General features: G+C 37.4%; 1 protein-coding gene across 1 annotated transcript in view; it reads right to left on the bottom strand.

Annotated features, from left to right (window-relative positions):
- Positions 1-534: 534 nt before the first annotated feature.
- The window catches only part of cpne4 (copine IV), a 180,546-nt gene continuing 154,183 nt past the window's right edge, over positions 535-26,897 (bottom strand). Inside the window, exons 11-16 of the mRNA XM_031904401.1 lie at positions 26,452-26,585; positions 15,247-15,301; positions 13,401-13,452; positions 6,702-6,835; positions 5,408-5,644; positions 535-4,112 (exon numbers count right to left, since the gene is read on the bottom strand). Of these exons, the coding sequence (XP_031760261.1) occupies positions 3,981-4,112; positions 5,408-5,644; positions 6,702-6,835; positions 13,401-13,452; positions 15,247-15,301; positions 26,452-26,585 (744 nt within the window). The 3' untranslated portion in view covers positions 535-3,980. The remainder of the gene's footprint in view (positions 4,113-5,407; positions 5,645-6,701; positions 6,836-13,400; positions 13,453-15,246; positions 15,302-26,451; positions 26,586-26,897) is intronic.

Genomic DNA, 26,897 nt, shown 5'->3' on the forward strand with positions numbered 1-26,897 from the left:
AGGGCCAAGCATGAAACAAGAGAGACAGAAGAAGTCCTTATTTCTTTGTAATACCTGCTATAGAGTGCAGATTACATGGATTAAAATGCTATATGTGCCATAGCCTAATGACATACATATAACTAAGGGATAAAGTGGGTTGAGTGATTCAGATCGCTATATTAGAATTATCAAATCTAATTCTATATTCATGCCATGTCACTCTAATGAGGCTGGTCATGAAAAGTGAATATGAACTTTTAGTACCATGTAGACAGGGCGCTGCTACCATGAGGCAAGTTGAGAAACTCGCCTCTGATGGCAGGGCAGTACCCCCAAAGTTACCAGGGGCGGCAAAAAGCCGCTCCTAGTAACTTTAAGAGACGAGTTTAAAAACCGGAAATTCGGCTCTGTACACTAGCAATGCAGCCACCCTGGGGCTGCCGGGGCAGCATCGGAGCGGACACCTCAGGCGGATCAGGGGCCGAAAACACCCCTGCATGTAGATATTAATTTTCTTAGAAAGTTGCAGACAGACCTTTTATTTTTAGCTTGTTTTTTTTTTTTTAATTTTCTTGTGGTTTAAAAAATGCAGACTTGCATTAGGGCCAGGAACTGAATCTAGGGAGCCAGTTATATGTATTATGTGAATTTCTGCAAGTTAAAATAGATAATACATTTATTATCATGTCTTTTATTCCAGTTAGAAAGAGGATTTTATTCAAAATAGGAAGAGGTTATTTTTCAAAAACCTTTTATCCAAAAGGTTATTAACTTATCCTTACAGCCTGATTCTAGCCATCATCCTATTACTTCTCCGAGACAGGCAAACTACTATACTACTATACAAAAGAAACTAAAGTAATATAAAGGGCGCATCTCATGTGCTTACTTTCAATTTTGACACGTATAACTATGCATGTGTGTGAGTATCTGTTTGTACCTTTATATACAGTATTAGAACATAGCCTTCACTAACTTCACTTTACAATCTTGCCAAAGATTGCTCACAGTGCCTCAGTTTAATACGCCAGTCACAGGATGACAAGTATACGGTCTAGGCCTAAGTGATCCATCAGCCTGATGATTTGTTGCTTAGGGCCACCACTAGAGGGACTACGTTTTTCTATCCTAAATTAGGCCTGACCATTGATCATTGACAGAGCATAAAAGGTCTCTAACTTGCCTCCTGCAACCTGGATCCTTGCTTGCAACTTTTGCATGTATGTTGGTGTCCTGACAGCACCCTGATATTCCACAAAATAAATAAGGTCTGTGGTGCCAAATTAAGCCTGGCTACTTCACTTACTTATATTCCCTGGGGCCTTCTTTCCCACTAATAGGGGCTTCTATGTCATCCTCTCTGTTCAGAAGGGGGACTCCCAGGCCTAGCTAGAGGGTGGTGACACTACTAAGTGGTGGGAAAGCAAGTTACTACAACCACAACATATATTGATGCTAATATGCGCATTTCATCCTGCTTGCTACTTGCATGCTGTTTTTCATGATATATGCTAAAAAGGTGATGCAGTTCAGGAGGCCAGTACATAGTTAATACCGTAGCGATTGGACAAGTTGCTGCTTTTGGGTGTGAGCCTTGAAATGCAAGAGTCCAGAGCAGCACTACTATGGTACCCCTACATGGATCTTTGAGTACATGCTGATTTAGTCTTGCCTGACAGTATGCTTAGTAGCAACCAGTAGTGGTATTTTTGTGTTATAGTCATGGTTGCAGACTGTGAAACCATTAAATTAAAAAATATGGATAATAGCACAAGGCACTTGGGAGAAAAAGTTTCCATGCTTGCAAGAAAGTATTATTACCTACTAATGCCATCTAGGTAGGAGTATATATTTAGAATAACCTAGTCTTCTTACCTGTTTGTTATGCGCATGTGTGTGATGTCACATGCATGCACATAAGGAGTGAGAGCTGGAACACTGTGCCTAGTGTCCCAATGGGGGGGGGGGGTAGTGCACCTATTCAACCTGTTTGATGAATTGTGCACAGTTGCATGTTGTGTGCGTGGAATCAAGGTAACACTGGGATGACAGTCTATAGCTAGTAACTCTCCCTCAGTTAATCATATGTAAATGCCATTATTGATGCTGTCGTCTACACTAAAAAAAAACGTGCTGCAACTAATTTGTGTTCTTATTGGTGCAGGAACCACAACATTCTGTACATCATTCCATTCATAAATAATCTCTCATATATTCTCATCATTCCATAGTTATTTTTTAATTTTGACTGGAAGGTAGCCTGTAAACAGTACTCTAAGGCATAAAAGTTACCAAAGTAATTTCCCAGAACAACCACTACCTCCTAGTAACAGGACTTTGTACTGCAGAAACATTAGCATATGTTCTTGCTTAGTGTGGGGTTTTGAGAAGTGACTTAATTACTTCTGGCATAGGGCATTAGCTGAGGTTACTTTTGTTAATGATGGCTAAAAGCCTGGAATTATAAATCAATGTACTACAAGAAAACAAATGCATTCTTTCAAATCCCAGATATATTTACAAGACCACTTGAAGATCAATCAGTGGTTCAGGCTTATGGACACTTCGCACCTTTGCACCAACCTCCTGCATTCTCTCAATGATATATCTGAATCCTGCAGTTTTAGTATGATAGTTCTTTCAGGGTAACCTGTATATCTAAATTCTATGTTTGCTTAACCTAGAAATACAGTAGAGATGGTGGTACAGAATTTTTATGGGAATGTATGTACTTATACTATACTTATATACTTATCAAATAATATATCATATCTTGACAGTACGGCAACTAAACCACAAGAAATCAATATAGATTCCATTAAAGTACCTGTTTCTAGGGTAAATATGGTTATTGCTTACTCTAAGAGGCCAAACGTACTTGGGATACCTCTATTTTGTAATTGGGTAGGTAGTTCTATGTGTTCTGGCCTATAAACCAGCCAAAATAAACTTCTGACTGCATATAAGCTATCCTTTTTGCAAAATATGTCATCTGGTCTAAAACCTAGAAAATGTGTCTGCTTGGTAGGTAACTGTGTATCAAAATAGTTTAGCATGAGTCTCTCTCTTGACTTTGCACAATCATATTTGTAGAATAAAGAATTTATATTAGACTTTATACATTAAAAAATATGTATGAGTAGTAATGAATTTACCTCTAAAACTATTTAGGAAACCTAAAGGTTCTGAGAATATAAGAATCACTAAGCTAAGCTTTTTTATGAACAAATATTCTCCATATGCCATCATTATTTTTATTTCCCAAGATTTTGTTGAGGAGAAAAAAATAGGCCCATGGAAAAGCTGCTGTTGCTAAAATGTAGTCAACTTTTCCTTTCTTTTTTTATATGTACATATACACACATTATAAATGTTGCCAATAGTGTATTTAGCAGCTAGTAAACCTACATTACCCCAACTAGGAAGTGTGAACTGGCAGAGGATAAAAACATTTTATGTTCAGTGACTGATACAACAGACAATATTTAGGGACTGAATGCACTGTATTAAACATGTGCTAAACTGCCATCTGTAGGCCTACTTACGGGCCACTTACAAGAATAGATCAAAAATGAAGACAGACTATAAAATTGGAAAGGTCTTTCGAACGTGCAAAATATATTCCATGCACCTGCCAAATTTCAAAAAATCTTTTTGTCCTCCCCAGCAGATGAAATCAAATAGTTGGCTCTGACATATCAGCATTTTTTTTTTCAAAAGGCTTTACAGTTTAAATATGATAAGAAATTTTGCAAAAATTCAACAAAGCAGTATAAAAAACACACACTGTTAACCTTTTTTTCCCCAAGCCAACATGCTGTGATTTTTTTTTCTTTCATAAAAAGTCTTGAACAATACAACTGCTACCCAGATCCAAGCTTCCATCTATACATGCAAGAAAAATATAGTATAATCAAGTTAAAAACCACCAGAACGTGCTATATATAATTATCATGATGATTATTGTTTTGGGTCATTGTAAACTTGTGCAGAGTAATTCAAGGTCCTAGTGTCCTGGAAGACTCGTAGTCTGACATACATTTTGGTTTTATTCCCTTGCCATTGTAATAGTCCACAACTTGGTTTGGAACTTCGGCCAGAACACTTTTTGCAAGTGCAGCTGGGGATGCCTGCAAAGGAAACAAAAATATATCACAGCATTATTTATAGTGCCCTCCTAATTCTCACAATACATTTCTTCTGCCTATTTGCATTCTGAAATGGAACTGTGAAGATAGCTGAAGGATTTAAACCCCTACCACAAAAATAAGTATATTTATTCTTCCTATGCAAAAATAAAAAATAAATATTTTTATTTTTTTATCCAAGGGAGATCTATTTTATCCATAAATCATTAACAACTTGTGTGCGTCGTATTTTGGAGGGGGTGATCAATCTGAAGCATTGGCTCTCAGGGTAGTGCCTGGGGGCCCAATCTGCAGGTCAGTTGGGGTGAGATTGGTAAAGGATGCATAATTTTCTCTCAGAGATGGTTGTTTTTGGTAAAAAAATCAAAAGATATATCCAAAAAATGCTTTGGTAAGTAGAATTAAATATTCATTGCAAAATGAACACCTTTATACACAAAGTTGCATAGAAATTTCAGCCAACTTTTAACAACCCATTTAAAGTTCCTCTTTACATTTTCATTATTTGCATTACTGCTGTTTTATTATAATATTATTTACACTGATTTGGTAAGTAAATGCATCTTTTTTTTTTTTAATAAACTTAATTAAATAAAAATACTTCCATGATTTATACTAGCCACGTGTATTAGTTTCTTATTAATCAATGATGCCAATATTTAGGACATTTTAGAATGATCATGATATAATTTTTTACAGTGTAAAAAGAACGTGAGACACCAGGTGGCTAAATGTTCAGAATATACACATTAATGTAAAGACACAGCATGGAGAAATTGAAACAGTAATAATCTGAGGTATTATATAATTTAGCATGGATGACATGGTTCTTCTTTTTATTCAGTTGACTTGCAGTGCATTCAACAAAATTAGTTATTTTTAAATATCTTTTTCACATTCCACATACATGTTTCAGGGAATTAACAAGGTATAGTCTACCACAGAAGTCCCCAACATTTCTTACTTATGAGCCACAGTCAAATGTAAAAAGACTTGGACAGCAACACAAACATCATAAAAGTTCATAGAGGTGCCAAATAAGGGCTGAGATTGGCCATTAGGTAGCCTCTATGCACATTATCAGCTTACATGGGGTGTTATTTGGTAGTAAATCTTGTTTTTATTCAACCAAAACGAGCCAACAATTCAGGAATTCAAAAAAAACTACCTGGTTTGGGGGCACTGAGAGCAACATCCAAGGGGTTGGTGAGCAACGTGTTGCCCCCAAGCCACTGGTTGGGGATCACTGATCTACCTTAATGATATCTGTTACTTACATGCTTGAAGTTCCTAAATGGCACAAACTGAACAATGTCTCTCAAAACAGGCTCTCCTTTAGGCGACCTCAATATTCCATCATCACCATCAAGCATCTGCATATCACTGAAATCTGCATTACCAACTCCTACAATGATGACTGACATGGGGAGATGAGAGGCATGAACTATGGCTTCTCTAGTGTCAGCCATGTCAGTGATAACGCCATCGGTGAGGATCAACAGGATAAAGTATTGCTGAAACAAAATAAGAAACAAGAGTAGGGTAATGTGGGATCAAGTACAAGGTACTGTTTTATTATTACAGTTCAGTCACACAGAAAGTATAGGGTGCACATGTCACTTGCACGCTGAACACTGGAAACGATGCCAGACAGACTTCAAAGATATTTGGCGCAACTGCAGAAAATTTCAAATGAAGTGCACACGCAGTTGTGTTCATTTTGGCGATTTGGATGTAGTAGGCACAGAGCAATTGTGTCAAGGTCATGACCCACTTTGTAAGTGCAATGACATTAGAATTCTGGGAAAAACTTGCATTGTAGGAAAAATCATTGCCATCGCACCTGAAATTGCATTTTGCTCACTGCACTGGCAGACCAATGTGCCCTTATATCTGTTCTGTAATAATTTTAAGCAACTTGCATAGTTACGCTGTTATGCATAATTTGCACTTAATTCTTCTGATATGGATTATTGGCAAATGCTTAATTTAACTGTTACTCATGTTTAAAGCTAAAGGTTTTATGTGCAACATAGATTACAGCAATGCTTTGCTGGTTAAATAAATGTTGTTCTATTGGTTAAAGAATATCTTCAGCCCAAAGTCGTTACATTACAGCTTTTTGTGCATCTATTACACAACTTTATAGTTGAATTTACTCTCAAAGTTCTTCCACTTTCTTCATTCCCTCTTCACTCCCCTCCCTACACATCACTGGTCCCTCCTTTATACTCCATTTGTGCCATGTCTCCTCTTTTCTTTATGCAATTTATTATGTCAGTACTTTTATGTGTCAGGTATGCTCAACCTCACCATTTACCACCTTCCAACTGGAGTGTTATCTCGCTCAATAATGAACAATAATGACTAATCCCGCTTGCCCCCTCAACCCTATCTGTCCATACCTTTGTAACACCATTTATTGGAGGAAAAGACAGCTGTAAAGGCAGGAGAAGATGGACTGGCTGGGAACTACAAAGTTCTATAATTTACCAATTTATTGATTTACTGATACACAGTGTTTTTGTTAAAATCTCTACAATGTTAATATCTTTGTTCTGATTTCCTCACCGTAGCTTCCATAGTATTTGTCTCCTCCGATGCAGCCTTTGCCACTTTCTGAATTATAGGCGCAATATTTGTTGGTCCATAGAGCTGTAACTTTGGGAGGCAGTTTTGGTAGGCTTCTACTACTCCTTGTATTCCTAAGAAAAATAATTCCAGTAAATAATTTTGTAGTATGGCAGATGTACAATACATTTTATTTGATTTTGATTTTATTTTACTAATAAAAAATGGTTATTTGTTGTCTTGTTTTAGGGTAGCTTATAGGACAGATATGACCCAATACTTATGTGGACCAAGATTTCAAATATTAGCTGCATCTTTCTGCCATTTAAGGCAAGCTTTTTACCTATATATATAAAAATTGTGTTCACTAAGGAATGTAGCTATTATAAAGTGAATGTAAGAATCTTTCATGCAGGAATTTATAAAACAAGCAACTGGAAGCTGGACTGTTAATGATTATGTATACTATTTAAATACAAGGGACTTGCCTCTACAAAAAAAAATAGGAATGGGTTAAAGAGCACCGTCCTGATGCTGAGCTCCCTAACAGAATATACCATGTTAAATCTAATCCTGAGAGAATGTAATTTATATTATGCTGTAAGAGAAATAGTCTCTGCGCACATCTGCTGTAGAAGGCAATAATTAAACACTCCTTTGTATTGTTGATGTATTTTTGATACATATAATTTACTAGGCGGCCTGCTGATCTGCGCAACAGATGGCAGTTGCCAAATGATATTGCAGGCACTGTATACAAGTGAGTAGTGCACAGGACACTTTTTTATGACATATCATATGCTAGTATATGCTACTAATTTATGTTCCACTCAATTTAAAAGTTACAGATATTAATAGATTTAACATTCTGAATATTCTATGTAAGAAACAAGTCTTTACAAATGTGTTTTAAAGGGGGAGAAGGAAGCATATCCAGCAACTCCATTCTATCAGCCTATTTTTCAGACGTAAAAAACATTTTTGAGTATTACCACACAGACTAGATTTCTAAATAACAATATATCTGACAATTTAATCCTGTAAGGTACTTTCAGTACTCAAAAGGAAACAATACATCCTGTATCACCACTTATGCGCAAAAAATTGCAAGCAACCCACAATTTCACACACACCGTGCCTCACCCACAGGCCCACTATACAGAGGAAGCAGACACAGAGCAAAGAGAGATGCATTGTTTCAGGTCTAAAAAGACACAGAAGAAGCCTTCAGGACATTTTTGTGTCCTATTTCATTATTTTACTTTTTAATTATTTGTATTCCTTCTTTCATCTTTTTCAAAAGAGCTCTATATCATTAAAGGAGAAGGAAAGGTAAAATCACTGGAGGGTACCAAAATGTTAGACACCCCCCAGTGATTGTAATTGCTTACCTTATACCCCGGGCTGGTGCATTTTTCTCCAACCTCGAGTATAAGGTAAGAGATTACAATCACTGGGGGGGTGTACCTAATATTTTGGCACTCCCCCCAGTGATTGTAACTTTCCTTCTCCTTTACTGATATAGAGAGGTGGGATAAGATTTGATAGAATAACCCAGCAGGTCATTGTATATTTGCTGTAAATGACATTCGAGTGATGTACCTGAAGATTTGCTATACGAACTGCAATGTGAATTTTGCAGTTCAATCACATATTTATGGACATAATATGGACTGCACCAATTTGTTACACTGTGTTTTATCTTTGAATTTTGTATTAATATGCAAATGTAACTGATGCTTAGCGATATAGAGAGGTGGGGGTGCACCGCCCAAAACATTGTTTCAATTTGGTATGGTACAATAAAGTTAACAAGGCAGTGAAAATAGGTAAGTGCTGGTCCCCCTTTGTCTACACGAGCTACATTGATTGATGCGGCCATACGTCAGTGAGTCGCGCCACCAGAAGGTAAAGCTATTTGCATTCACAGGGAGTGCTCCTAATACCAAATTTAGTTGCAGCTACTAGCAATTTTCATATTATAAAGCTACTATATTCCAAGCACTTTAAACAGTTAGAGCAAGAATATACAGTAGTCAGAAGCAGTGAGCATTTTCATCACAAAAACATTGTAAAGTAAGTTCTGGCACTCTAAGCATATTATTTACATTAAGATGGCACCTCAAGTACATTAAGCAGCGGGTACTGACAGATCAAGCACATTATATAGTGAGAAGCAGTCAGTAGTGTTGGATTAATGATATGTTGTACAGTTTACATTTTTGTAGTTCAGTCACATGCCTTAGTGGGTTAATCTTCTGTTGTCTTGCTGAATTTTACAATTAAGAGCTCTGGCACAAGGGGAGGTTAGTCGCCCGCGACAAAACTCCCTGTTCGCGGGCAACTAATCTCCCCGGATTGCCATCCCACTGGCGAAAATGTAAATCGCCAGTGGGATGGCATATGCGGCGGCGCGATTTCAGTGAAATTGTACCGCCGCGTATGCCATACCTATTTGTCGCGGGCAACTAATCTCCCCATGTGCCAGAGCCCTAAGGCTGCTGGAACACAACAAGATTAGGCCCCCAAGATAAAGCTTTGCTACCATGGGCAACTAATCTCCTGAAAATGCTTTCCCACCAGCAATTTACATTGTTGTGGGTGGGAAAGGAAAGCCCTGGAGCAATAAGCACAGGGGCTGCATGACAAGGGATCCTAATAACCAGCAGCCAGATTACACTGGTTTATGTTTAGAGATTGGCAGAACTAGGTTCAACTGTGATTAGGTGAGAAGGAAAGAGTTAAGGCAGGAGAAAGCTGGCCTGGGGGGCGGAGAAAGAGAGGGATGTGATGTCAGAAAAAGAAGCACTCACTACGTTATCTTCTAAGCAGATAGAAACATCCCACCCACCCACTCCCTTTTTGCATATTTTGCAAAATGCCAGGAGTTTCTCTTTTTTTTGTTTTCATATTATCTATTAATAACTAAATATCGATGTTTTCCTGAATGCATTGTTATATTGTGCTTTCTGTATCTTTATACAGTATAAACTTGAGAGTCAGCATTGTATTTAATTCATTTTAACTACGATTGCTTGATCCAGGGAATGTTTCCGATCGCCAAGAGGGTCAGGAAGGAATTTTTTTCCTCTTGAAGCATAATTGGCACTAGCTTTAGGTTGGGTTTTTTGCCTTCCTCTGGATCAAAACAGCAGATATATGATAATATATTTTAAGTTTTATTTGTCACAGCAGCAGTAGGACCTTGCCAGAGTATTACACAGGTAATTTTAGCAGAGGGAGAAAGGAGGTTCTCTCCTGTGACTGCACGGTGGATTGATAGATACAGACGCTACTACTGCTTGTGCTAGGTGACAGCCTGCTTGGATTTCCTAGCATTGAGACACTGCAGATCCAGGACCAGCAGCAGGGCTGCTGAACTTCTCTCATGGTTGGTAATGCAGCTCCTGCTGGTAGCAGTGTTTGGGGCCATCCTCTCTGTAGGTAGAGGCAGGCTAATACTCATTCAAGTATTCAGCGAGGAACGGCAGAGCATAGTAGCTACCTCTTCAGAAATTATGGGTTAGGCTGGCAAGGTCCTATTTATTTGATAAAATGGGAATAAAAGATGTGGCCATTTTCTTCACCTGCTTGGTACCTCCAGTTTCATTCACATTTAGGCTTTGAATATATGTATGTAGGGGATCACAGAACTCTTTCCCCTGTTTCTCAGTCTGTGACATCATCCCGCCTGGCTACAGACTGGGGGGGAACCCGATTGGCTAGATGCCCCAGTACACTGTTGGTAAAGAAAGGTGTGCCTAGGTTTGGAGCCAAAATCCAGCAGTTTTTGAAGGGATCCCCTGTTGTTTTGCCAGAGTTGAAACAGAGACCATCCAGTAAGCAGTGACTGTGTGACGGCTGATGGGAACTCTGCTGAGTGCCAGTCTGTTAAGAGAGATCTGCTACGCTGTGGTTACATGCTTTTACCCCTGCGGATCCCCAGTGAGTGATCCATCTGAGGGAAGGTATTGAAAGTCTCCAGTGTGTGTCCCCTGTGTGAGGACAGGTGTTTTTTGTGGCCTACTACGTGGGAGCAACTGCCTATTCCAAAGGGAGAGGTACTTTGGGGCAGGTAGCGCTACCTGGGGAAACCAAAAGAGCTCAGGGGAAGGGACTTTGCCAGGACTGAACTGGGAAAGGGTATTTTCTCCAGGAGTGGAGTGTGGAACTGTGTCCTCAAAGACCATCCAGGTTTCCCAAAGCAGGGTTTATTACTGTTTGCATGTTATAATTATTTTACCTTTACACCCAGTTATATAAAGTTGATATTTGCTGCAAACTGTGTGTGATTATTTCCTAGTGGGAATCCCCCTGAGGTGTGCTCCTCAGTGTCCACTAGGTGGAGGCACTGAGCTAAAATCCCATTTCCCAGTACCTTTCATCTGCAGAGGACCAAATTTCCTGTTTAACCAAGTATACAGCCCAAAACAAGTGAGTGTGCCAAGAAAGGGTTACATGTGATTAAGCAGAGAAAAAGAATCAAGGCGGGAACTGAGCAGAGGGGGTCCCTAAGTCAGAACAAAGACTGCAAAAGCCGTTGCAAGTAGTTGGTATGGAGAGAAGCTTACTAAAGACAAGTGCAGTATGCGTATTGCCATTTCAGATTGGTACGTGATTCATCAGGATAGACTAGACAGGAACAGTTATCAGGATACAAAGTGTGTAATTTTTGGCATTATTTTGACATTTTTGCAAGATTCACTGAATACAATTTTGTTACCCTAGTCGACGCAGCCCTTAGAGGTAATTACAACCAGCTCGAATGTGGAAGAGACAGGACAGACAAGCAGGCACCATTGGCAAACGTAGCGAAGTGCAAAGAGCATTTCTGACATACCAAGAACCTTTAATAAATGCGAGTAACAAGTTGTGTCTATTTTTGTGCAACTGCCCATAAACGGGCCAGAAGGAGTACTACCTACTACCCTGGGAAACCAGCAGATATGGAGGTTGATTCACTAAAGGTCGCTAAGCGTTATCGCATGTTTTTTTGCGTTCAAATTGACGCGATAAATAACGACCGATTCATCAAAGTAATACCGCATTTGTTAAATCGCGCACTACTGCAGTGCATTAATTTTAACGCATGTGTTCGCGCGTAGAAATAATACTAACGCATTATTCACAAACACATATGAAGTGTTAGACGCACTAAATATCTCATTAGTCGCACCTGCTTAAAGAAAATTGTGGTTGGTGAGCTTTTGGCAACACAACACTGACTTTGCAGTGGGATTTTTTCAAGTATGTGTTGGCCCGATCCTTCAGGGAAATGGTCATTTTTAGAAAAGTAGTTTTACGAACGTAATGGTTACGTGCGTTAAATCGTGCGTTATAGCAAGGGGCAAAATATATCACGCACAGCGGGAATTAATGCACGTGCAGAAAATAACGCAAGAAAAACGCTCATTGTGAATTAAATAACGCAAACAACATCGCGTCTAAATTAATGCAAGTATCCTTTTAGTGAATCGAGCGTTAAGTCACAAAAAATAAGAAGCAATAAAAATATTAACGCATGCTATAAATAGCGCTCGTTTTAACGCACTTTAGTGAATCAACCCCACGGAGTACTATAGTGATACCCACCTTTTACTATAGCCCACTCCCCAGTCTCAGTGGGTATGTGGAATCTAAATAAACAGGATTCATCCATATTCACAGGTTGGGGGGGGGGGGGCATAGACCAGCATCACAGCTTCTCTCTATTGTTTCGTGCAGGGAGGGGTGGGAATAGCCCTGCAGAGGAAGTGCTGGGAGAGAAGCAGCAGTGTGAGAGAAAGTTGTTGCTGTTAGACCCCAGCTATTACTGTGCGTGGGAAGTCAATGGGGAACCCCAGTGGCAGAAAAGCGCACTCTGTTTAGGGTGCGGAAGTAAGGGCTCTGAAGAACAGAGGGCTCTGAAGAACAAAGTATGCTCTTTTCAGGCACAGAAAGCCGAAGGGAGTCTTTCTTAGGGCTCAGAAGAAACTGCCACATAGGTGGGGATCCTCCCCACCAAAACCAAGATCAAATCATCTGTAGTATTACATGAAGTAACTCCTGGCTGGCAGGCTGTATGTATCAAAGTTATTTAATGGTACAGAGTCCTGCAAATAAACATATCAACTTTATCTCTGTGTGTGACTGCAGATCAGAGAAGTTCCCAGGGAGGGGCAATGCAGCCCAATCTGTTCTACAACTGGGTGCAGTGTACCTGTTCTCCCCTGTAGCGGAGGCACAGGACTCCTGTAGCATCAAAACAACATGGAAATCAGTGCAAGATTTCCTTCAGTAGCAGTATAGGGCTACACAGGAATACTACTTTTAGGAAAGGAAGAGGAGGCTGATTGGCCATTCCAGCAGTGCTGAGTTCAGAGACAGAAGCAATTCTTGTAAGATTAAGAGTTAGGCCTGAAAAGATATGCTGAGCGGAACATGTGCTGACACTGCATGCGGAAAGAGGGCCATTAGTTAATTACAAGTTGCCTTTAACATACTGTCAAATAAAAGTAAGAATACTTAAAAATAAGAGTTATTCCATTAGGTACCTTTTTTATACTGTGCTGGAAGTCATCTTTAAGTTTTATGATCAACAAAAAAACTCAGCTTTTACCTTTGTCCTGTTATATTCAGAGATTCATTTATTTATTTGTACCCACATATGCAGTATAACATGTACATTTATCTATTTAGTATAGTCATATTGGTTATTACCTGCACATTCTGGGTTGTCCTCATTAAAATTGATGGCAAAATCATGGGAAACCTAAATTAAAAATAAATAAATAAATAGATAAATAAATCAATACCAATATTTTTCAGTTAGAATTAGGACAACAGAGCTATTTTACAATGACTACTACACTACAATGCATCTTTCCACTAGTCTGTAAGTAAACTGTAGTAAATATTAACTGAACTTACTAGTAAAACAAAGTGCAATTATCGCATTAAATATGCTTACTTCTGTTAATATTTATGCAGCTCCTGCACAGCTGTTACAAGAGCAAATTGTTTTTTTTTATTTGTTTGATTTGTAATTATTTTACATAGGGGAAATCAAAAAGATAATGTTGAGCTATCACATGGACCTGTTTTGACATGCTTAATATAATACTTTGCTGTTTAAACCAAACTTTACGTATATTAAACAATCAGCTCAAATATCTTTAACTGCATTCATGTAAAAATGGGTTTATTGATCTTAAAATTCAGGTTATGGCATGTTAAAAATTAGAGTACACTAAAGAACTTTATGTCATGTTCACATTTAATTTTGTATTTTACTTTTGGTGTTTAGCTTAAATGAACAGTTCAGTGTAAAAATGACACTGGGTAAAACAGATAGACTGTGCAAAATAAAAAAATGCTTTCAATATAGTTAGTTAGGCAAAAATGTAATTTACAAAGGCTGGAGTGAACGGATGTCTAACACAATTGCCAGAACTCTACTTCCTACTTTACAGCTCTCTAAGCTGTTAGCAGTCAGTAACCAATCAGTGACTGTTCAGTTAGTTTGCTTTTTTAATCTGACCTGCCTGCTCACAAACTAACTGAACAGGTCCCATGTGGCCTCCCCTAAAGTTGCTAAGAGGTTACAAAGCTGTAAAGCAGGAAGTAGTGTTCTGGCTATTATGTTAGACATCTGCTCACTCCAGCCTTTATAGATTACATTTTTGTCAAACTAACAATATTAGAAATATTTTCAACAGTCTATCTATTTTACAGAGTTTCATTTTTACACTAAAATGTTCCTTTAAAGGGGATATTTAGTTGAAGCTACAGACCAAATATGCTGTGGATCAGACTCTCTGCTCTCTTTTCCAGACTTGGCAGGTAGCCAAACAAAAAAGTTCACACTGGATTGGTTGTGCTCATGACTTCCCTCCCCTGATTCATTTGCATATCTTTGATACCATTGGCTGCCAATATTCACCCAGTCAGATCAACTCAATGGAAATGAAGCAGGAGAGGGAAGGCCAGAGCAGTAACCAGTTCAGTGTGAACTTCCTGTTTGGGCAGAGTGCAAGTTGGTGTCCTGATCCCTTCTAAAGAGGCATCAGAAAGCGAGAGACTTTTAGCAGCAGAGATCCACAGCTTATATAGTCACTAGCTTCAACACTAAACATTTAAAATGAAGATGATTTACAATTTTTTTTTCCGACATGGCTGTTTAAATTTAGACAATGTTGATGTAAATATATTATTATATACTTGTTTCAGGGCTTTCCCATACTTCTGTAAGGGTGTAGCTAACTCTGTATATTTTGCCTTCATCATTAGATTGTTTCCCTGCTTTATACTTATTTACTTCTCCCAATGTCCTTCTGCCAGTCAGTGGATGGTGTGCCAACTCACCAGTGTCTTTTCGGCAATACAGACTAACATCATATTATTTTTTAGAATACCTGAGTGCAAGTGTTTCTTGGGAATTTGAAATTCCCACAAATTAATATGAAAAGTGATTCTGAAAATATCTCAGCATTTTTTTTGAGAGACTGACTTTGTTACATAAGATAAATATAAAAATAAATAAGCAAAGGACACAGTGATATCCCACCTTGAAATCCGGAGGTATTCGGGCACCAAAACCATAGACTGGAAACATTTTATCGCTAAAATAAAAGAGTAAAAATGAATTGTATTGTTACTTTGGAAAATCTCTTTAAAAAGCAGTTGTGCAATTTAATAAGCAGCTCATTGATATAATATAAAAGTTTATTCCATTAGCTCATTTCAATATAACTAATGCAATTTTTGTTTTTTTATATTTTTTTTTTCAAGCCAGGAATTAAGTAACTGATAAATGTTTTGTCTTAAAGAGGACCAATTAGTTAACCTGTCAACCTAATGTGTCTTCTTATGCAGATGCCCTGTATTAACTTAACTGTATTTACCTTGCAGCCTTGTGATCATTACTGTTATAGGGCTGCTGAACCTGGCGGGTGTTAATATTATAGCCATATTCATATTTTGAGTTTAGAAGATTTAAAGGAGAACTAAACCCTTCATACATTTTCTTAAAAAACACAACCACTGCATAAGTAACTAATCCCCCAAGTGAATCGCTATATTGACTTTATAAATACATGTACACAGGCTGACGGTCATGCTTCTTTGTTTGTGTTACAGACTGCAGCTCTTCGCGGGCACCATCTTTGCTGCCTATATTTTCTGGTTGTCGTTTGCCCACGTCGTCTGCACTTTATGACAGCCTTCATGCACAAGAGTTAGCTGTGCCCTTATATCAATTGTTAGGAAGATTTGCTGCACAAGTCAGTGTCGCTACTGCAACCAAGGGAAGGGTGGGGGAGTGCTGCTGTTAAAGAACGCTGGGATGCAATTTTGTCTGCAATTGCCTAGAGGTAATTTCTAATGTATTTACGTTTGGGAGGGGTCAGATGTATTTTTCTTAAGCTGTTCAACTGAAACATCCCATATACAGGGGGGGGGGGTGAGTTCTCCTTTAATATCAGAACAGAGTGAGAAAACATACAGAACACCAGAACTCAATGGAACAAGGCCTAAATCACCAACATAACTTAATGATCCTCCTTAGAAAAAAAATGCAGCCAGCAAGTTTTCACATTTTGTCTCACCATGTCCAGACACCATTTTCAAGTGTTAAATCCTGCCTCTAGATGGTGCTAGAGTGCAAAGACTTGCCATCAAAACACAATACCAAATGCCATAAACCATGTGCCACCTGGTGACAAATTTTGGTATTTTTTTTCCCTTTGTTATCTGGAAGAGAAATAAGGGTTGATTCACTAAAGTGCAATAGGCTTATTGAATGCTTTTTTGCGTTAAAATAGACGTGGAAAAAAACGCGTCATTCGCTAAAGTATTATCGCATGCGTTAAGTCGTATATCGCATGCGTTAATTCGTGTGCAACCGCATGCATTAATTTTACCGCATTGCGTTAATTAGCGCTAAGAAATAATACTAATGCATGATTCACAAACACTTAGACGCGCTAAATATCGCATTAGTCTATGCGAAAATTAACACCTACTTGGGGCAGGGGGTAATTATAGAAAAGTACAGTTCATGAGCTTTTGGCAACACAATAAGGACTTTGCAGTGTGATTTATTCAAGTACGTGTTGGCCCTAGAGTGATGTAGCCTCCAGTTTGCAGGGAAATGGTCATTTAAAAAAAAAAGTAGTTTAACAAACGTAATGATGTATATGGCTAATATGGCGTGAGCGAAAAGTAGCGCACGTGCGTTAAGTAGCGGTATGCGTTAATTAGCGCGCGTTGCGTCAAATACCACACGAAAATAGTCTTTGCGACTTAAGTAATGCAAACAGCATTGCGTCTAAATTAACGCAAATATCCTTTTAGTGAATTGTGTGTTAAGACGCAAATTCTTTTTACGTTTTAACGCACCTTAGTGAATCAAGCCCTATAATGTGACAACATGGTAAAGAAACTTGGCTGCATCTGTAGGTTCAATTTTAAATAGCCCATTAAAGGGGACTTGCCACCTTAAGAAATAATTCAAAATTATGCTAGTCAGGAAAAATAAAGCTATGTAAACATAAGGCTCCAGGTTCTAGACCTAACATGTCCTGACACAGGTCTAGTAACCAATAAGCAGGTAGCATTTACTGATCAACTAAATTAGTTAGTAAATCAGCTGGGTTGGTTGCTATGAATTATTGGACCAGGTTAAACAATGTGCCTTTAATAGGGTTTCTCTAGTTTGTCTAGTGATAAAACATTAAGTAGTTAGCTTATTAAAAATAAAGCTATTCCTATGCCCATTCTTAACTCACTGTTTAACCAATGTAATTAAGTGTGCAGAGGTTTACTAACTTGCTTTGCTTCAATGTTGTCTTTAGTATTCACTCTGCCACTAGCATTGATTTGAATTCTGCTGGTTTATTCTGACTGGCTCTTGGTCTTGTGTGCAAATAACAGTACATTTGGGAATCCAGATCAATGTCAAACATAGTTAGCTACATCCATACTACCATGATATTTCATTCATATCAAAGCATTGCTAACGAAGGATTTATTCAGTCAGCCAAAAAAAAAGAGTAGTGACTGTTTCAAGGGAATAAAGTGTGCGGTGCTGAAAAACACAAAGCACTTTCATACTTTTGAGAGAAAATAATGGCTATAGATATCTCAATAAGGGAAAGATATGAATAACTGTAGAAAATGGTAAAACAAAGTCATTTAAAACTGCACAACATTTAATTTTAGCATTTCCAGACCATTACAGTAGTTGCCACAAGACTTTGAAAACCACAGCGATCAATACTAAAGGGATAGGAAGCATGTGTAAATGAGCAGTTTTTAATGCTACACACAAAATAGTGTATTAGGGTCTAATTGCCATAAGGTGAGATGTTTAGATAAGCCTCTGCTCTGTCTGTTGGGACTTTGAACATGCTGACTAGAAAACGCTCATACATGCAATTAAGTTCCATATCTTGTTAATGAGACGTGCTGTTCATCAGGAGGGAATGTCCATGCACTTGAGAATTCTAATTTCTAATTGGCTACTCTCTTCTCAAATACTTTATTAATGCTGGTGGAATAGAAAGAAATATATTTATGTTTTGCTCCTGCTGGCAAAAGCACACAACAATGCAATTTACTTGTAAATAAAAAAAAACCCACCTCTCTTGATGAATATTAACAGTTAAAAGCCACTACAGTCAGTCAGTACAATCAAAAAAATGCAAAATAAAATGTATATTCTTTACCTTTTACAATGCTTCATAAATACACAAAACTATACAAAGAGGTTTTGAGCCCAAAAACTGTACCAAGAGATGGACACAGAAGTCGAAACCCAGGCCTAACTAAGACATAGGCCAACATGGTGTAGCTTCAATTTTCCTGTTTGACACTTTTAGGGTGATGGCACATGGGGAGATTAGTTGCTTGCGATAAATTTATTCCACTGGCAACTAATCTACTGTAAATGCTTCCCCACCAAAAATAAAATTCATATGTTTTCCCACTAGAGATTTACATTATTGTCAGTGGGAAAGCTTTTTCAGGAGATTAGTTGCCCTTGGTAGAGCAGATTTATCATGAGTCGCTAATTTCCTCGTGTGCCATCACCTTTTAGCTCAAGAAATAACAAAAACTACAGATTTTTTCATGATTAAAAGTATATATATTTAGCACAATACCTATGTATTGCACTCCAGCTAAATAAAGGGATATAGCTCCCCTAAACCTACTGTGGTATGTAAAAACAAAATTGCTTACAAAAACAAATAATGTTCCACGGACATTTATTGTTTATTATTTAATGGTCATTAAGTGACAAGCCTTCTGCCAGAAAATTGCCAGTATGGATGTTTAATTATTTGAAACATATCATAAATACAAACCATACTATTCTCCTACTACTACTCTGCATTAAAACATTAGGGTTTATCATAACTGGATGTCAGTACTATCAGAAAAAAATATTTTTTTTTTTACATTTAAAACTTCTGTTGATTTTGCTCCTAGAAATAAAGTATTTCTAGGCAACAAATGCCCTATTTTATATGGGAACATTTTTATCCTTTATGGTGGCCATACACGCACCGATAATATCGTACGAAACCTAACTTGAATGACTGCCCCTGTGGTTACACAGCAGCTTATTTATATATAAAGTTTCTAATGCATACAACAGTGTAGGGTGACCAACATATTTAAATGCATATGTTTTATGTTACTGGCCCTTTAAGTTCTAGTTTGTCTTATGGTCTTTTGAGTTGAATCTGGTTTTCTTCACAGAAGTTCAATTGTATACTATTTGACTTCCAATTTGAAGGTTTTATAGTTGACCTTGACATACCGTGGTGCTAGCCAGAGGAAGTAAAGCTATCTAATCAATACCCCCTGCTCTGAATGGTTAATCTGATCCCTGGATAGAAAGCAAAATGATAAAAAGCAAGCATCAGTTTCATTATTAGCTCAATGCTATTAGAAACTGTGATCATTACAGATGGCACATATATTTATTGGAAGCTAGCCCCTCTGCAAATAAATATGAGCACTGAATTATAACAAAGTAAATCTTTCTAATGTACATATTAAAACTGTATGCTGTTTGTGGTTTTAACTGAAAGCTCAGTCTGTCAAAACATTCAAGTAAATACACTTCTGTCAAGCAGAATTTCCTGAATGTTTAAACATATTAAACTGTGTAGTGTATGCTCATTATTCAATGTGTTCGTTTTACCCGTCATCAATCTTATTTGTATCTGTATTCTGCGCTCTAATACCAACTTTTAAAAATATGTTTATTTCCTTTTCCTTAAAGGAGAATGCAAGTCAAAATTTAAAAAGCATACTGCCCAATAGTCCACACTTTTGGCTCATCTAATCAAATATTTACTCAGTCACACTTACTTCACATTTTCTAGAACAGGCAGCCATCTCTATTAAGGGTTTCTCCCTTCCTTTCCCTCCTTGCTTTGCTTCATACTGCACATGTGTTTCATTCCCTCCCCCCCTTCCCTCTGCCAGATCCGCTTCTGATTGGCTGGTGGGCATGTGTAGCCCAGAACAGGAGACAGGATCAAGTTACACACATGCTCAGAGAATAGGAAGGCTGCCGCTGGCAGCCTACAGGAAGGGGAGAGAGATTTCAGTGTCACTGTAGTCTTCACACTGCTGTAGGCTGCCAGCACCATATCTCAGAGAAGCAAGCAGGGATCTGGGAATTTAGATATGCAGTAAGTACTTAAAATGCCTTTAGACTTATTTTTAATTTATATTAACCTTTCATTGTCCTTTAAACAAACTGAATGTTTTCATCATTTTCATCAATTCTTCTTCTATGTAGTAAGATGATTATTTGATTTGTTGGTTCTGAACCATATTAAAAAATGAAAATGCTCATTTATAAACTCAAACCCAACTGCAAAATACTAAACTAGAAGAAGAATTAGGTTTGCTTGCTATGTAAGTTGTCTTGCTTGTTTACTAAAGATTATCGGCAGAACTGTCACGAAATATAGACAAAATTATCGCCAATTTTTATCACCACCTGACATATGTGACACAAAGTCAGAAACTGTATAGTGAGAGCGATATAAAGTCAGTTTTCAAACATGAGCAGTGAAAATGCACTGGGGAATAATGATACTTATAAATGTATTATTATTATTATTTCCAACTCGCCAGAAATAATGCAGAAACTAACTGCTACGCTTGCTTTAGTATCGCCGCTCATCGCAAGACAAAACATGGGGGCAGCGATTTTTTATTTGAAACTATAAAAGGCAATAGTCTATTGACAAATTTTAAGAACTTTAGTAAACAGACGCCCATATGCTTGTTTTTCCACCATTTCTCTATGCTGCAATTAAATATATCTTCTGCACTCTTTTTAACATTTATTGATCACTTGCACTTCTTAGATGCCTATTTAACCCTTTACCTGCCAAAAATGTAGTACCTACATTCTTTGCAGTAAAGGCTTTCTCTCTGCACTGGAGGCTTTTACTGTCTGTCCAGAGAATTAAATGTGCCCCCAATTCCCAAAGTAGCTTTGCCATTTTGTAGTTTGGTATTAACCTATACCAAACTACCTATTTTGAATTTGTGAGAATGTGCACTTTCCAAAAATATATGGTTTTCTGGGGTCTGTGTACAGTTAGGGGGTCTTACGGCACAAAATACACTGGTTGTGGCTCTGTTTGCAGAAGCTGAGTTGGCAGGCGAGAAAATTCATATGCACTATTTTCATTTGAGGTCTGTTTAGCAGAGATAAATTAAGCAAACTGCTGCAAATTTTTAAGTAATTTTTAGAACTGCCATCAAAACTGCTAATGTAGGAAAGCTTTGGTTTTTGTAAAAAATGTCTTTACCTGGGTTTCTGAGGGTGTCTGTACAGCTAGGGGGTCTTATAGCACAAAATATGCTGTCATGTGCTATTTTCAAATGTGTTGTCATAATTTGTCATCAAAGTGTTCTGGTGTTCACATTTAGAGTGATGTGCTATTTTAAGAAATTCTGCATGATAAATGTGGCAAATTGCAACAAATTTAGGCGATTTTCCAGAAATGCCATCAAAACATTAGGACAGCTTTGTTATTTGGTAATTTGGGGTAGAAAGAAATATTTACCCATTTTGGATTTGTCTGAATGTGTACTTTCCCAAAATATATAGTTTTCTGGGGGTCTCTGTACAGTTAAGGGTGTCATTGGGTTCTTTTTGCAGAAACTGATTTGACAGGTGAGAAAAATCTATAAGCAATGTTTTTATTCAGGGTCCGTACATACCACATACTTTGGTGCATATGGGGCATAAAACTGTTCAGTAGACCTGTGTGTTCATATTTGGGGTGATGCTCTGTTGTATGAAAGAAACGGTGTGAGATAAATGAGGCAAATTGCAACGTTTGTAGGTGATTGTCAGAAATGCCATCAAAACCCCTAACTTAGGAAAGCTTTGCAGTTTGTTAGTTTGGTGTAGAAAGAAATATTTACCCAATTAGGATTTGTCTGAATGTGTACTTTCTAAATATACATGGTTTTCAGGGGTCACCTTACTTTTTTCAGCTTTTACCACACATAAAACTAGCTCTGTGTTTATGGTTAGATAAATGTAAGCCATAAAATTAGTGTGCATAATGTTTATTATTGGGTCTCTAAGTGCCATATACTTTCATAAACCTATGTACAGTGGGCATCAAACTGTTCAGTGGACCCCTGGCATTCATATCTAGGATGTTTTATTTTGTCTTGGTACCTAATGATATGTGGGAGATAAGATGCTGCAAATGGGAAGCTGTGAGGTGATTTTCAGAAATGTTATCAAAATTGACAAATTTAGAAAAGCTTTGCGGCTTGGTACTCTGGAGTAGAAAGACACATGTACCCATTCTGGATTCAAGGTAATTCGTACTTTCCAAATATATATACTTTTTTGTAGCTTTATTGCATAACTTGATGTAAATGTATTGATTTTGCAGGAGCTAAAATGACAGAAATGATAGGGGGTATCTTCACCTTGGGGCCCCTTGTTTTGGCAACAAACTGTTTAGTGGACCCCTGGCATTCATTTTAGGATGTTTTATCTAGTTACTTTATGACCTGTAGGATATAAGACACTGTAGACTGGAAGCTTCAAAGCAATTTTTCAAAATTTCACAATTTTTATAAAAACAGACAAATTTAGGAAAGCATTGCAACTTAGCTTGGAGAAAACAGACAGTTTTTCATCAGAATCTGTTCTTTCCAAAAATGTATAGTTTTCTAGGGTAAACCTACTGTTATTGGAATGTTTGTCTTATAAATCCAATTTATGCAGCTTTCTGGAGCAATGCTTTGGAAATCTGGTAGTGTACTGCTGGAAGTTTTTGTCCTATGCAAGTGAGAAATATCCACAAAACTATATATATTTGGTATTGGAACATTCAAGAGACACTAAACTTTCCAAATCACCTGTATTTCTGTGCATAAAACAATTTATGTTTCTGATATACTGTATGTGCTTATATTATGGAAGACCGCAAAATGTTCGAAAACTGTAAAAGTTCCAGAAGCGCCAAATTCACTGGCAGTAAAAGTGCACCCTGAATTATCAAGTCATAAGCAATTAAGAATCAACACCAATTCTTTTCAGTTGTTACTTATTCCTTTAGATTGTCCTTTTGAGCAGGGCCCTCTTATCCTACTGTTTCTTTCATTAACCCTTAGTTCATGTGTTGGTCATTTTATAGTGAGACCCCTGTTTGTTATAATATTATTTTAAAGCGCTGGGTCACTTTTTGGCACTTATGCCTAATTAACAGAGGATTATTATGATAGCATGCAATAAACTAAGGAAAGTTTTTTCAGATATTGAAGAAAAATGACTGCAAAAATACATCCGGGATGTTATTATCCCCATATGGTTCATTTCACTTGTATTTTGTGAAAAGCATTTCGAACTGTCCTCTCTCATACACTGGGATGTTATTAAGCTGGGGAGTGACATTTAGTTTGAGATTTTATTTGTTCTCTTTGAGAAGGGGGCAAGGAAAGGTTTATTCAGATTGTCTGCATGCACAAAGGTTGAACTTTGGTTTTTTCTAAGTCTCGTATAGAGAAGGGATTTCATTCTTGCAGCCTAGGAACAGTAAACCTGCTGCTTTCGGCTTTTCCACAGCTTGAAAATTGATTTCACACAGCAGTACATTATGTAATCTCTGCAAAGAATATTTAGTCAACAGACCAAAAACAGAGCCAGTCTGTATTTACGATATCAAAAGAAAATAGAAAACCGAGCAAAATGGGTTTCTCACAACAGTTCATTCTAAGATATATTAATAGGATCAAGCAAATCATCAATATTCAGGGAAACAGACCATCCTTTGGGAAAAATAACAACGGAGATGTCAGTGCCAATAATTTTCATACATATATGGGTCAATATAAACCTCACTGTAATCTATAAGGATATTTCAATTCAACAATATAATCTGCAGAATGGTAAATGAATTAACATAAGTGACGGCTATAAGATAAATATGTCCCCTAAAAAGGAAAACGAAATACATAAAGAGCAAATATCATTAGAGTCAGACAGAGACTTAACCTGGCCTTATACATTGAGATTCTAACAAAGGTGCTAATTTGCACCACTGCAATTCATTTTAATATAATATTAAAGTAAAGGTCTGATCGGTTGGTTTATTAACTGCCTTGGTACAATTTAGCATCTGTTGGCAAAGTGGGTAGCACTGCTGCATGCAGATCTGTGGCTCTGAGTTTGATTCAGACTATCTACAAGAAGTTTGTATGTTCACCCCGTGTCTGCGTCAGTTTCCTCTCACACTCCAGAAACATACAATCAGGTTAGTTGAATCCTGATAAAAAATTGGCCCTACTCTGTGTAAATGTAATAGGGACCTTATAATCTCAGTTTTTCTTTTTATTTTTGTTCAGTTGAAGCACTCAAAAAATATACATGATTTTATAACTGAACAGTACTGCAGAAGAATATTAACATCGCTATACCTGAAATTATCATCTCTAATATAATTTAATATTATTTTCACTCTCTGCCCTCTACTGCACACTTACCTGTATGACATTAATCAAAGAGCAAATACAGATGAATGCCTCCTGAACACAAGGACTATTCTCGCCATGATCCATATCCATTTTGTTTTATTTCATTCAGGCTCTCTCCAACCTTATACCATTAAAGGTTATGGGACCTGTTATCCGGATAAGGGATCTTTCGGTAATGTGGATCTCTACACTTTAAGTCTACTAAAAGATTATTTAAACATGAAATAAACCCAATAGGAGGGTTTTGCTTCCAATAAGGATTAATTATATCTTAGTTGGGATCAAGTACAATGTACTGTTTTATTATTACAGAGAAAAGGACATTTTAAAAAATTAGAATTATTTGCTTATAATAGAGTCTATGGGAGAGGTGCCAAGCTTTTTATTTTTTAAAAAAACTCACTTGGGGAAAATAAGACTGTCAGCAAGCCAATGCAGAAACCACAAGTAAGTTTAGGAAATCATGCATGGTTTTAGGGACTGAATATTCAAGCCCTGAGGCTTGAGCATTAATAAATTGGTCCTAATAAATTTGCCCCTTTATGTTTTCATCTATACTAGTGCTGTAAAATCAGACTCCATTTACATTTACATTTGATACACAGCCCTAGTGCATCCAAAAATAAAACCCTGAGAACACCCATTGTTCCCATCATCTTATAATCATCAACTAACGGGGAGGAATTCTGACTCTCTGTCTTCTGCCTAAGAATGCAGCAAGGTCCTCAGAACACACTGCATGCCAATTATCACCCCAAATGCACTTGGAAAACCACAAATCTAAAAGAAGTGCAATCAGATATGTGGAGAATCTGATGTCCCAGCAGGGGTCTGCAAACTATGAGCAGTGAAGAAAACTTCTATTTTAGGTACGCTGTACACTGCATGTCTTGCATTTTGAAGGGCTCTTCAGGTTGGCAAAACACTCAGGTTTAGGAAGTTCAAGTAACAATTACTTACAAAAGCAGCCCTATCAGTGAAAAATGATCAACATGACCTATAGGTAACCTTTTATATACATTCATATTTTGAAAAGTATTTTTTCTTGTCAGTATCACTTTAAGTAAGAAGGAAATGCTAAGTCACTGGGGGGTGATGATCAAAAGAGTATGTAACAAACCCTACCTATGTAACCATGTGTTCCACACTTTTTTTAAATCTGTGTAGGTTATTGTTGAATAATGCTGTGAAATTTTCCATCCCAATTGTCTACCACAAGCTTATTGCATATCTCTTGCATCAGGTGTCTACAGAATCTGTGTTCACTATGCGCAAGCTGGTTTGGTCTGCGTGACAGAAGGACCAGCCATGGATCGGGTGCAATGTCAGTGGCTAATTTAGGGTCTGGAATACTTCTGTCCACAGTTGTTTGATCCTTGGGCAGGTCCAACACATATGCATTTCATCTGCTACTTCACCACATCCTTGTGGGCAGGATTTTGTTTTTTTTTTATCTAGTATAAATAAATCTAAAGCAACTGGACTTGTTAAGAAATCATTGAAGACGTTTCACTACTCATCCGAGCAGCTTCTTCAGTTTTTTTTTTATTAACCTGCATAGTTTTGACCATCATGAAATAGAGATTTTTTTTTGCACAACTTACTTTTCATCCTAAACATTACAACAAACTATTATAACAAATCATTATGAATGGAACTTCACAAAGCTCTCTGGACAAAGTATACAGTGCCAGAAAAATGTAATATACCCAACAAGTATATCAATGTATTTTACCTGTCATAGTCTTGGCATATTTCTCCCACAGCAACAAGGGCTTTTAAGTACTCATTGGGCTGGTAGGGATGGATGTAGTGCAGAGAGCAGCTGTTTCGAGGATCACCGTTGGATGCAGTGAAATCAATAGCTACCTATGGAAAACAAACAGTGTACCTATTACACCAGAAATGTGTATCTTGTAATAGGGTTCAAGGTGGTCACACAATTCTACACTAAATCGTTACAATCAGTTACATTACCTTTTCAGTCCATTGTCAGAATTTTGCTCAATACTACATTGTCAAAATTACACACACCCAGCATGATAGCCTGTGTTTGAACGAAGACGCCTATTAAAAGGTTCAGATCTAGAATGCTAAAAGAGCAGTCATATTGACTGTGTTCTTTTAACAAAATGGCTTTGCTTTAGAAAAACTTTAAGAAAAAACTGATGCATCAGTAGT

Source organism: Xenopus tropicalis, chromosome 6, assembly GCF_000004195.4.
Source record: "Xenopus tropicalis strain Nigerian chromosome 6, UCB_Xtro_10.0, whole genome shotgun sequence".
Lineage (NCBI taxonomy): Eukaryota > Metazoa > Chordata > Amphibia > Anura > Pipidae > Xenopus > Xenopus tropicalis.